This window comes from Lepus europaeus, chromosome 15 (assembly GCF_033115175.1).
Source record: "Lepus europaeus isolate LE1 chromosome 15, mLepTim1.pri, whole genome shotgun sequence".
Classification (NCBI taxonomy): Eukaryota; Metazoa; Chordata; class Mammalia; order Lagomorpha; family Leporidae; genus Lepus; species Lepus europaeus.
In genome coordinates, this window is record NC_084841.1 from 54563119 (window position 1) to 54575925 (window position 12807).

The following is a 12807-nucleotide window of genomic DNA, read 5'->3' on the forward strand; positions in this document are numbered from 1 at the left end:
GTGCACCAAGGAACCAAAGCCAGGCAATGCGGTGGCTGGATTCCCAGTCATTATCTTCTGATAATTGCTTGTACACTGCCTGCTCTACCATAGCAAAGAGAAAATTAGTGCTGTTTGGAAAAAGACTGTCTTTTAAAGTAGCTTTTAATTCTAACTCTCTCCTCTCAATTGTTCATTAAAGTTGGAATATAGGTGATGGGATTTTTCCTACATATCACATATCATAAAAGCATCCGTTGTAACTGGTTTTCTTCAAGAATGAATTAAAAATCCAGCCTTTTTGGTCTAGGGTATGACATTTAAAATGTGGGGAAAAGAGATCCATTCAAGAAGATCCAGCTAGTTTTTCTGAGTTTCATTTTTCCCCCTTGTTTAAAGTTGTGCTCCAACTTTTAACTGCTCCAAGTGATCTTAAGTTTCCAAAGTTTGATTTGAATGGTCATGACTTGTTGACATGAAGTTAATAAAAGGAACAGATGAGGAAAGGCCACAGCAGTCTCAAAGCCTCTATAGAAGCTCTTGTCAATGTTTGAACAGAAAGCCAAAACTGTAAACCTCAAAGTCATGTGTTAGCTGTCTTTCAGTTAATTTCATTTTGCTGATGAGTGAAATGAAGTTCAAGAAAGGGAGCCTTGCTTGATACTGAGTCATGGAGACAAGACGTGAGCATAGCTTTTGCCTGATTTGCAACTATTGTTTTTTTTTTTTTTTTCCAAACACACTGATGCTTCACTTCATTAGCCTTTAGTGTGCTCTTTATAATAGCAACAATAACATTTATCGTTTGTTGAGATGTATTGGGAAGTAGCCTAAATTCTTTCCAGTTTGGTTATACCATATAATCTTCACAATCCTGCCACCATTAGCGTGTGGATATTATAGATGAGGCAACCAAGAGTACTGTGCCTAAGATCTCTCCACTTGTGAGAGGAAGAGTTAGGATGGACTTGGCTAGCTTTATTTCAGAGGCTTTTACTCATATATTTTAAGTGTTATTTTTATGATTTTAATATTCTACTTTAGAGTCAGATCTGCTCTTGTGAATACTGCCTCTTAAACAAAAATCTGTATTTTTTCCATGCCACATCTTAATTAGAAGCATGATTACTTAACATCCAGCCTCCACTTAGGACTGATTTGCTGTGTCTATGGGTAGAGATGCTTTTGCTTTGAAAGTCTGCAATCTGAACTGATGGTTTTTTAATTGTAGCTGACACTACACCTACTAAATCTATTTCCTGTGCTTTACAGGTGGAGATTGTGCTACCTTGATGAAAAACATGGGTCCTCTTCCTGTTGATATGGCCAGAATGTATTTTGCTGAGACAGTCTTGGCTTTGGAATATCTACATAATTATGGAATTGTACACAGAGATTTGAAACCAGACAAGTATGTGCACTGATGGAACATGTCTTCTTTTACACAATGCAGAAAGTTTTCTTATGTCTATAAAATGTTTTCTTTTAATATGATTTGCACATTTAAAGCTTCTTCCATAATGTTCAAAATGAACTGTTTTGACAGTACAGTAAGGTAATATTTGTATTTCTTTAAAGCCTATGATACGTATAATAATTACTTATGGGAAATAAGAGACAGAGATGACAACAAAACAAGAGTTGGTTAAGGTTTTAAAGTTCTTTTTATGATATAAACTTTTCTAAATAGTTTCTGCATTTCTTATCATATTTAGACAAGCTTTCCCTATTCTAAGATGATATACTTGATATTATATTCTATTTTACTCACAATTTAATTTTTTATTAATTTTTAATTTATGAGGAGTTCAATTTGCTATCTGATTTGAGATAGATAGATGATTTTTCCCCAAATGACTATTCATCCTGATACCATTTATTAAATATTTCATGCTTCTCCACTAATTGGGCTGACTCTAACAACATTACATGCTAATATGTAGAGGCATTAACTGTGCTGAAAATTTTATGATAAAATTGACTCATGATCATGTCAAGAAAATTTGGAAAGTGCAGTGAAAAAAGAATTTCATTCAGAATATTACCAAAGGCAACTACTAGAGTTTTAGCCTATTTTCTTCCAGTAGCTTCTTTTTAACCACTCTAATCTTTAATTACTATTATACCATATATGCTATTTAAAATTTTTTATTTTTTGAACAATTTTATATATTTTTCAGTTTGATTTTTTTGCATGTATAAGAAATACAGGTTTTGTCCTTAAAGAGTAGAAATTCTAAATAGAGCTGGAAGTTGAAATAAACAATATATTTTTCTGTCCAAGTTATCTTCTATCTCATTTGAATCACAGATGGCTTATCTTAATTCTGATCTGTGACATGGGATTATTGGTGGCTCCTTCCTTTCTATGTACTTATTCTGAAAACAGAAATGGGTCAGACTTCTATATTTGTCTTTTTCTTAGAGTTTCAGAGGAAACTCGTAAATGACACTGTTTGGGGCTGCTCCAACAGAGATGAGCTATGCCTTATGAACTGGACCTAGGCATTAGATGCACAATTCAACATCTTTGTGTGACCTCATCTCTTTCCAGCCAGGATTTTGTAATCAGGTCGATCCCAATAAATGTTGAAGAGCCTTGCAAAATGACAGGGGAGGAGGGATCCTAAATCCGAGAACAAGCTTCAGAATGACCCTTGTATGCCATTTCCTTCTGCTTCGCAGCTTGTTGGTCACCTCCATGGGGCACATAAAGCTGACAGATTTTGGATTGTCTAAAGTGGGACTAATGAGCATGACCACCAATCTTTATGAAGGTCATATTGAGAAGGATGCTCGAGAGTTCCTAGATAAACAGGTAGGATTGGATGCTCTTCTACTCTGTGGAGAAATATGAGGTACGGCATTGCCAATGAAATTCACAGGCAGCTTGGGTAGGCCATCTTCACATTAGCACCGGCGCTTTAGATGTCTGTATAAGCCTTGCATTTAATAAAGTGCAAATTGCTCCCATTTTTCTCCCTGGGCCTCTTTGAACTGTCCAATCCCTCCACATTCCTCCCCCAACATTATGGTCTATTAGCAAGATGAACGATCTCATTGCACACAAGTGAGAGTGTGAGAGAGACAAATGGAAAACTGTTTTTGTAAGGATTTCAGGAGTCTCACTAGAGTACTAGGGAAACTCATGATGCATTGTACAATCATGGGTGCTAAAATCCGAGCCATGGCCCATTTCCCTTCAAGCATGCCTCATTACCATGCGCACACAATCTGTTCATTGTAAAGTTACTTAAGGTAAACACATCTCAACTGTCATGCTTTTATGAAATTATCAGGGTGTGAATATATTTTGGTCACATGTATACTTAAACTATCTTTGATAGTGGCAGACTAATCAATGCATTATTATTTTAAGTATTATACATATTTTTATACATGTTCTTAATATCATAACATAGATATAACTTCCAAAACAGGATGTGATTTTCAATTTGAAATTAGACACACGCATAATGTAACATAGGATCAGAATTTGGAACTTTCCTTCTTCGATATTAAAGTGATAATTTGGCCAGTATTATTGATGTCTGCTTATAATTGCTGTTCTTAAATGCTTTGTCCATGCAGTTCCATGTCGTTGAGCAGGTGCACTGTGGGCCAAATAACTGATGTTTAGCCATCTCCCTCATTTAATTCAAGTCTAGTATTCCAATTATTCTAATATTGTAATCATCTTCTAGGTCTGTGGCACACCTGAATACATTGCACCAGAAGTGATTCTGAGGCAGGGCTATGGGAAGCCGGTGGACTGGTGGGCCATGGGAATTATCCTCTATGAATTTCTGGTTGGATGCGTGCCATTCTTTGGGGATACGCCAGAAGAGCTATTTGGACAAGTCATCAGTGGTGAGTATCATCAGGAGTTATCTTTAAGCCCCTGTTGGGAAGCAGCTATTTATTATCAATCTGTTGGGGATCGCAGTTCTTCCTACTAAAATGTTCACCTTTATCAAATAGTTGAGCCAACAAATTAAGAGAACTCACTCATCATAGCACATAACTGACTTTCACAATCTCAAGAGAACAATGTGTGTTGAAAATTGATCTGAGGACGTTTTGTTAGCATGGCATGTGGAAATGTACTAGCGATGGAACCAACTTTTATAGTGTGCATTTTTGGAAAAGAAATTGGTGTGGGACTTGCAAATGATTTAACTGCTGTCCGGTTTTCCTCTTCATAATAGGAAAATTGCACCAGGGAAGAAAAGGTTAATGTGGGTAACATTTATATAAATGGGAAAAATGGCTAATGGCACAACGAAGAAATTAACAAAAATGTAATAAACCTAAAACAAATGTCTACCAAATAATAAATAATGAGAATGGGAAGGAAGCAAATTGAATCCACAGATTGTTAATGATTTCATTGGTAGTTGTTATGGTGTAATGTTATTTCTGTAACAGCTGTTCATCTTTCATTTAAAATTCAATAACCTTTAGATCTTAACCTGCAAGCTGACCCTAACTATTGTTTTGCGGCTTGTGGCAAAACTAAATGATAATTAAATAGAATCTCTCATTACCCTACCTGCTGATTTTATAAATTTTCCCGAAGCTTAGATCACAAATTGTGCTCATCTTGAAACTTTGTCAGGCACCACTGACGTCTCCATCAGCCACGTCCAGTCTGTTCTGGCTGTGCTTACAAGGGCCAGCAGGGGAGATGGGGGAGGAATTCATCTGTGAGGAGCCCCTTAATCACAATATTATTTTCTATCCTTGACTTTGCAAGCCAGGCAAAATTTGTAAACTTGAACAAAGTAGATTTGGGAGCTGCCTACCGTGTATAACTCCTTTATACAATATCTGAGCTATTTATGGATTTATAACTAGCCTGTTTTTCTGAGACACCAAGGCCTGCATGGCAAGGGGAAATCAACTGTTTAATTAACACAAGCAGCAAATGCTGGCTTTGTTCTTGATGCCTTACGGCTCAGATGCATATTCATGTTTTATTTTCCAAATCAGATTTAGACTGCACCAGAGGAAGCTAGAGGCAGGCACGCGCAGATATAACTCATGTTTTTATTGCATTTCTATACACACAAGCACGCACACCTATCTTCAGGCAAACTCTGTTAGAATAAGAACATATTCTAATATTTATGACAGATTTTAAATGCTTCCATTACTATGATTACTCTGGTATCCCCCCGCCCCCTCCTTCTTCCATCTTATCATGTTGACCCTTCCTTTGTCTCTGGAAATATTTCAGTTTGCTTCTTGGAGCTATGGCCAGATTCTCAGTATAGGACAGCAAGAGAAAGACTTACTCTTAGATGATCATTGGATGGGAGAGAACCTGAAACATGGGTATTTGAGTTTCCCTTATTATAATTCTTCTTAATAACTAGAAGGAGCAACTTGTTGGGAACCAAGCTGCCAAAGAAAAATAGATCAAAACAGGGAATGACAGATCCTACTTCTAGAAATATCCTTCCCTACCTTGTAGAAAGCTGTGCTTTCATAGTTAAAACAGTGCTTTCTCACCCTTGATTGTGTGTAGGAATCAACTGAAGACTTACTAAAATGCAGGTCCTGATTCAGTAGGCCTGGGCTGGGGCCGGAAAGTCTGCATCTTTAACATAACGCTCACATCATGTCCACAAGATCACAACCTGGACCACCCTTTGACAAACCAGTAAATTGGCAAACGATTTGTCTTCCTTCTAGATGAAATCAACTGGCCTGAAAAGGATGAGGCCCCACCACCGGACGCCCAGGATCTGATCACCTTGCTTCTCAGGCAGAATCCCCTGGAGAGGCTGGGAACAGGTTAGAGCACGTGTGTGTTGCTTTTGCCAATCCTCGTGTGCAAGAAGCCACGTCCTTGTGGAGTGATCTGAGGCTCTTGCTTGTTTTGCTTCTGCACAGGCAACATCTGTCAGTTGATGTAGGACATGAATGCAGCACATTCTAACAGCATTGTTCTGAGTTTTGGTTTCTGATTCAGAGCAGTATGTACACAAGGAACATGGCTTGTTGTCTTGGTGTTTTGTTGTTTTTTGTTTCGCATAGCAGAAATTATTTTTAATTAGTTTCAGTAAGTAAAACTTCTCTGAAAGAAACCCTCAAAGGTACATGTAAGTCTTCTGTCCTGAAAAAAACGAACATCTTAACTAATTTGAAACGGGACTAAATAGCTGGAGCTCTCTTTGTTTTTGCTTTTTAATACATTCCCATAAAGATTTGACCCAGCAGGTTACTATCTGCAGGCTTTGGAATGGTTTATCAGTCCTCAAACTAATTACTAGAAATGAGTGCCTGCGGTTGAGCCATGATGTCCTATCGTAGTGATCAGCACAGAGCCCCAGAGAGAGAGAGTTAAACACCACTGCCTTTCAAGATTAAGGGGATAGATTTGTTTCTTGGTGCTTATTTTTCCTGACTCTTCTCCAAGTTTTTTTTCCTGCTTCCTTTTCTCCCCTATATTCTGAATAGACAGACTCAGAGCCCAGTGTAGAGTCCCAGGAAATGAATGTCTCTAGACAAACTAAAATACTCAAACTAAGTGCTCATCCTCTAGCCAGTATCCCTAAGTTTTGTTGGCTTGCTGGGTTGGTTACACTGAGCTGTTTTAGTCTACCCTGCTTTCATAGAAATATCAGAAAATACAGAAAAAACTGCTCTCTCCATTTTTTTTTCCAAGACAAAAATCTTTTGCAACAGCTCCAAATATTTACTTTAGATGATTCTCCACCAGTGCCCTCAGTTTCTGCTGTTGTAGGGCTCCAGTCGAGTTTATGGGTGGAATGCAGTGTGTTACTAGAGTTTCTCATACGGCTTTAGAACAGGGGTCAGCAAACTGTGACCGTGGGACAAATGTGGCCTCGTGCCTGTTTTGTGTAAATGAAGTGTGATTGAAACTCAGCAATGTCTGTTCAGTTGACATATTGTCTATGGCTGCTTCCAGGCTACAGAATTGGACAGTCATAGCTGACCGTGTGGCCCACAAAGACTAAATCATTCACTATTTGGCCCTTTATACAGAAAAATATTACAGACCTTGCATTGCAGAATCCAAGGTGGTTTAAAAATCAGCTCAACTGAGGTTTTTTTGAACCTAGCCTCTTCCTGGAGTGCATTTTGCTTTTCCAAGTGGAGTAGACTTTTAACAGGAAAGCCAGGATACATTGTGACGAAGGGCACACACTCCAGTCAGTTTGCGCAAATGTACATCTTGGCTGTGTGACAATGGGTAGGTTACTTCCTTTTCTGTTCCTCATCTGTAACAAGGAGCTTTTAGAAAGTCCCCACTCACCAGATTCTTGGGAGCTGATAGAGATCATCCACAGAAGGCTCTTTGAACCCAGTGGGACACGGTTGCTGCTGGTGCTGTCATTTGAAATGTTCTGCATGTAGACTCAAGTGCTTTCCTGTTAGGAACTCCAGAAATGACAGCGGGAGCCCCGCCTCTGAGCTGATTGAACTCTTTGAACTGAGTACGTTATATTCTCTCCCTCCCTACCCCCACTTTGCTTTTCTGCTTGTCTAACGTGCCAAGCAGTCTTGCTATTTCCCACCCTCTCTGGCCTGCAGTCTGATCTGCTTTCTGGTTCAAGGGGTAGGAGAAGCTGTCAAAGAGCTGGTGTCAAGACCGTGGATGGGGCAGTGTTTTAAGGAGTGATTTCTTACTCACTTGAGCCAACTATGAGAAGCAGTGACATTTGAAGATTGTCCTGCAATAATACAAACGTCTATTCATAGGTCTTGTTCAACTGACCCAGAGAGATGTCATCCTTAGATCCAACTCGGAACATATTATATTAGAACAGGCACAGGGAGTCCCTCTCCTTCAGTGTTCACATGTCAGCGTGCAGCACCTGCTTCATATGCTGCCATTTCTTTCCTCCCAGAACACCTGGATCCTTGGTTGCACTTGACTGAACGAGCCAGGCCATGATAACGATCAGCATCTCTGTGTTGATCTATCATCTGCTGCCAGTGCTTTCTCTGCACGTGTTCTTGTGGGCTGTTGCTCTCGGGCTCTTCAGCATTTGACAGCCTGAGGAACACATCCCCTAGCAGACGCCCAAAAGAGACATTTAAAAGGCCCTGCCCGAGCTCTTAGCATTGTCAAGGAGTGCTTGCCAAATAGGCAGGTCCAACGTGACAGGTCCCAAGAGGGCCTGGAGAATGAGGCTAAGAATCCCGCGGGCCTGCCATGTTGCCTCCAATGACAGCATTTTGTCTTTAATGCATATTTAGCGGGCAAAATAATGCACCATGAAAATGTGCGAATGCACATTTGCCCAAGAGACTAGAGAAGCTGCGAAAAAGGGTGTGAAGAACATAATGGATGTTTAAGAAACTTCCATGAAAGGAGAGAAAAAACTCCAGGGAGAATGTTAGTGCCAAAGCATAGCTTGCAATTTGGGTCCTTGTCCTATTCGATCTTTGCTTTTGAACATCCAGAAAACAGAGTGGCAGCCTGGCTCATTGGACTTCAGAGCTGCCCAGGTGGGCTAACACCTCTGTGCCAGCTGGGCGGCCTTGAGTTAGTTCCTCAGTGCCCTGTGTCTCAGTTTCCCACTCTGTGAAAATGGGTATGTTATATACCATGTAGGATTATTGTGAAAAGTAGGTGCAAACATTTTGATGGTTTCCAGCACGTTAACTTAGTGCGTAATGAGAACCAAATAAATCCTGTTCCCTGTTCCTTGTGAAATATTAAACAGTGACCGCTGTCATCTGCATGTATGGTTGATATTTAGCTCCTATCACCTATATTGTAGCAACAGTTTAGCACAGAGGTCATTTCCCCCAATTTAAGCTTTTCCTTATCTCTAAGTACTTGAGAAACAGAACCGACTGATAACCAACCTCTCAGTCGGGCACCAATACCACAGGGTGGGACCTGTGGGCTCTGAATCCTTGGGGAGCACCCACTTGTCATTGTCCTCAGAGGTGAAGTGCATACTCTCAGCATCCTGGCCCCTGATGGTTGCAGGCAGGGGAGTGAAAACCCAACAGTCAGGACTGGCAGCATTGTGGCACAGAGGGTTAAGCTCCTGCCTGCAACACCAGTATCCCATATGCTAGTGCCAGTTCAAATCTCAGCTGTTTTGCTTCTGGTCCAGCTCCCTGCTAATACACCTGCCAAAGAAGGTGATGGACTAAGTGCTTACGCACCTGCCACGCATGTGGGAGACCCAGATGGAGTTTCTGGCTCCTGGCTTTCACCTGGCCCTGTGCTGGCTGTTGGGACCATTCGGGGACTAAACCAGCAGATAGTAAAAAAATCTCTCTACTCCTTTCTCTACCTTTCAAAATAAATAAAAGTAGGAAAACTCAACACTCTGTAAATGACCTGGAAGTGCCATCGTCTGTAATTACATATTTGAGAGGCAGAGAGCGAGTACCCATCCGCTGGCTCACTCACTAAATGCACGTGACACCCAGAACTGGGCTAAGTAAGCCAGAGCTGGGAGCTGGGAACTCAACCCAGGTCTCCCATGTAGGTTTCAGGGCCTCAACTACTTGATTGATCACTTGCAGCCTCCCACGGTGTGCACTAGCAGGAAGCTGCAATCAGCTGTGGATCTGAGACTTGAATATAGACACTTGATATCAGGTGTAGGTGTTCCAACCAGAATCTTAACATCTAGGTGCATGCAACCCCCTAGCAGTGCCACTTGAGCCCTAGAGACACTGCTCTTCCAGGAGGCTTGAGCAGAACCCAGAGTGTGTGAGCTGCACCATGGTCTGGCTTCAGGCACAGAAGCTGCAGTGAGGCACAGTGGTACATTGGCTGGACTAGGTGTTCTCTAATTAGAGCTTGACTCGGCTGCACCTCACTGTCCTCAGTATGGTGAGGGAATGGAGAAGGAAGCGTTTAGGCCCTGTTAGCTTCCACATTGTGCTTCTTTGCAGAAAACAACACTGGCAGCTGGGTTTGGAGCCATGGACTGGGGCTGGATGGAGGACTCAGAGGGCTATGGAACAACCACGTGCATGGGCTTTTAGGCTCAGTACAGAATTCGTGTGCAGATGGCTGTGAGAGAGATGGTGGAGTAGGAGCAGCTAACACATGCCTTCCCCTTTGTGGGATGTGTACCATGCATGGAGCTTGGGTTTGGGTGTAGGTTCCGCCCCTCACCCTCTGGGAGCCCTTGGGCCACTGCACCTTAATGCTTGGTCTTTGTTTCCCCAGCCCGAAGAGGGAAATAATGCCTACATGGTGGAGTTATTTGCAATGATTTAATTGATGAAAACAAGTTATCTTTAGCATCTCGTTGACCTTGAGAGCATGGCTGCTGCTGATGCTGCTGTGGTATCAACATCAGACCGCAATCTTTTCTAGAAACTTGGAAAATGCCTGGAGCTTTGTAGAGAGGCATCCAGCTCCCCTCCCCTCAACACACACACACACACACACACCACACTTTTGGAGGAGGGGATGATTTCCCCACTCTGCTGTATTTTTCTCCATTCCTTTAGATCACCAGCTTCCCCTGGCAGATTTGGGGCTCTGTGGAGACAGAGCCTCATCTCTGAAGTACCCAGGGAGCACCTGCCCCCCCACAGCCAAGGTCTGCAGCCCATTTTCCATGCCACTCGCATTGTTCATCTGCCTCCTTTTGTATCCCACAGAGGATAGGATGAGAGCCCGGGTGACCACTGCCAGACACAGGCATTTATGTTACACCTAGCGGGGCTCTCCCGGCAGGAAGGCTGATTAGACGGCAGTGCGCTCTTCTGAGAAATCGGTCTTCCTAGCGCGTTCCTGGGATTGATTCTTTGCTCTCCCCTCGTCAACAGCATGTGAGCTGGTGCCAGGTTGGGGCCTGGTTCTGCTGTGGTTTTATAGTGCGCATCTTCTTTTTCTATGGGGCGCGGTGATCATCTTTTTGATGAGGTCTGCCCTTCAAACATATTCTTTAAAAGGGTGAACTGAATTAAAAAAACATTTCACCTAATTGTGCTATCATGCTGAGTTGGCAAAAGGAAGCCTAAAACTTGGGAATTATGATTGATTTGTACAGGCTGCATTATAAATCTTAGCAAACAGGTTTTATATTTGTTCCTTAAGAATCTGTAATCCATGGAATCTCATTCCTTACCTATGTTAATGAGCAATCTGATAACATTGGATGAGAACCATTATATAGCATTTAGAAAATATTCGTCATTCTTAGCCTTAGCTCCAGAGGAAGTATTGCTGGGCACACAGTTTGCACCTTGTTAGAATTTCTCTGGGTTGTAATGAAGGAGTCTGCTTTGGGCCAACATGCGTCCACACCCCCAGGTTCAGCGTAATGTGATTTTAAGTGGCCACATCATTAACCTTTGAAAAATGGAGGAAGTCATGGAAAAATTAACAAAGAAAAACTGCGCCATAGCAACTGCCATTAGTGAAATCAAATCTCCTGCTGATCAATTATGAAGGATTCTTTTTGAGTTTTGCTTGTGGAATGAAAAAAGGATGATTTCCATGACTTTATTTCTATGCTGATAGCTTTCTCTAAAAAAAAAAATGTTCTTAAAACCTGCTGTCAACTTTTGCTAGGAGGATAGTTTAACACTTTCGATCTCTACCCACTCCGCCTTCCAGGTGGTGCGTACGAAGTCAAGCAGCATCGATTCTTCCGTTCTTTGGACTGGAACAGTTTGCTGAGACAGAAGGCAGAATTTATTCCCCAACTGGAATCCGAGGATGACACTAGCTATTTTGATAGTATGTGCATTATCTGACATAAAATAGTCACTGTTTGGCCTTTACTTTGTAAAACATTATCCTGCCTTTGAACCTTCCAGGCTGCAACCTACGGGGTCTTAAACATAATGTTGATTTGATCCAGGCACTCATAATTAATTAGAATTTCTAAACCAGAAGCCGAGATTTGTAGTGACTGGAACTGTTCCCACACATTTCTCTGCAGCTCGGTCAGAGAAGTATCATCATATGGAAACCGAGGAGGAAGATGACACCAACGATGAAGACTTCACTGTGGAGATAAGGCAGTTCTCCTCATGCTCGCACAGGTTTTCAAAAGTGAGTGTGGCATGCACCTAGGTCGGTCTCGAAGGACCTGCCACCAGCCAGACGGCTGGCACCCCTTCAACATCTGGACAGGATTGTAAATCTCCTGTGCTTTTGGGGGTCTGAGTCCTCTTGTGCCTAAAAATCCTGTTTGGGAAGAGTGACCCTCGCCCCTACCTGGGGCAGGCTCCCTACCTCGCTGTGGATGTTCTGTTTCTGTCTCTGCAGTTACAGTCCTTTTCTCGCAGCGGCATAGCCTGGTGTGCAGAGTCCGCTCTTTGGAGCCTGTGGTAGCCATTTCCATGACGACCTGGCCTTGCACGTCCCCCCTCCTAGCTCATGAGTTGGGCTGTGGAGGCCCCACCCCACCTCTTTCCTCTTGGAATGAGGACTGTGCTCTTCATCCTGTGCCGGGCTTCTCCTAGGGAGATGCAGGGTACAACGCGCACAGAGCAGCCTCAGAGCTCGAGGTGCACTAGGATGCTTGGGGCCCGCTCCCTGGGGAATGGGAAAGTCTCATAACCAGGAAGAGACTAAGCTGTGGGAAGACGCAGAAGGAAGCCATGCTAGAATTTTAGAAGTGGTAGAGGATCGTAAGATTGACGCTAGAGAAAGGAATGAAAAACAAAGAAAACTTGATAGTTTTGAGACAAGGTGGAGCCCTAGAATAAACCTCGAGGGAAGCCTACCTCCCCTTTCTTGTCTCACTAGCTACATATTTTCTGTTGCCATGGCATTTTGCGTGAGTAGTGTTTAGCTTTTCTACTGCAAGTCGTGATTTTAAAGTGCTCTGTCGCTTTTCCTAAGCGATTACTTAGAGT

At 42.3% G+C, this 12807-nt stretch overlaps 1 protein-coding gene across 8 annotated transcripts in view; it reads left to right on the forward strand.

Moving 5' to 3' along the window:
- Positions 1–12807, forward strand: part of MAST4 (microtubule associated serine/threonine kinase family member 4) — a 634279-nt gene that overhangs the window by 595346 nt on the left and 26126 nt on the right. For all 8 annotated transcript variants that reach the window (XM_062212152.1, XM_062212154.1, XM_062212153.1 and 5 more), the window contains 6 exons: positions 1252–1390; positions 2665–2797; positions 3684–3849; positions 5677–5778; positions 11558–11680; positions 11886–11998. In XM_062212152.1, the coding sequence (XP_062068136.1) occupies positions 1252–1390; positions 2665–2797; positions 3684–3849; positions 5677–5778; positions 11558–11680; positions 11886–11998 (776 nt within the window). The remainder of the gene's footprint in view (positions 1–1251; positions 1391–2664; positions 2798–3683; positions 3850–5676; positions 5779–11557; positions 11681–11885; positions 11999–12807) is intronic.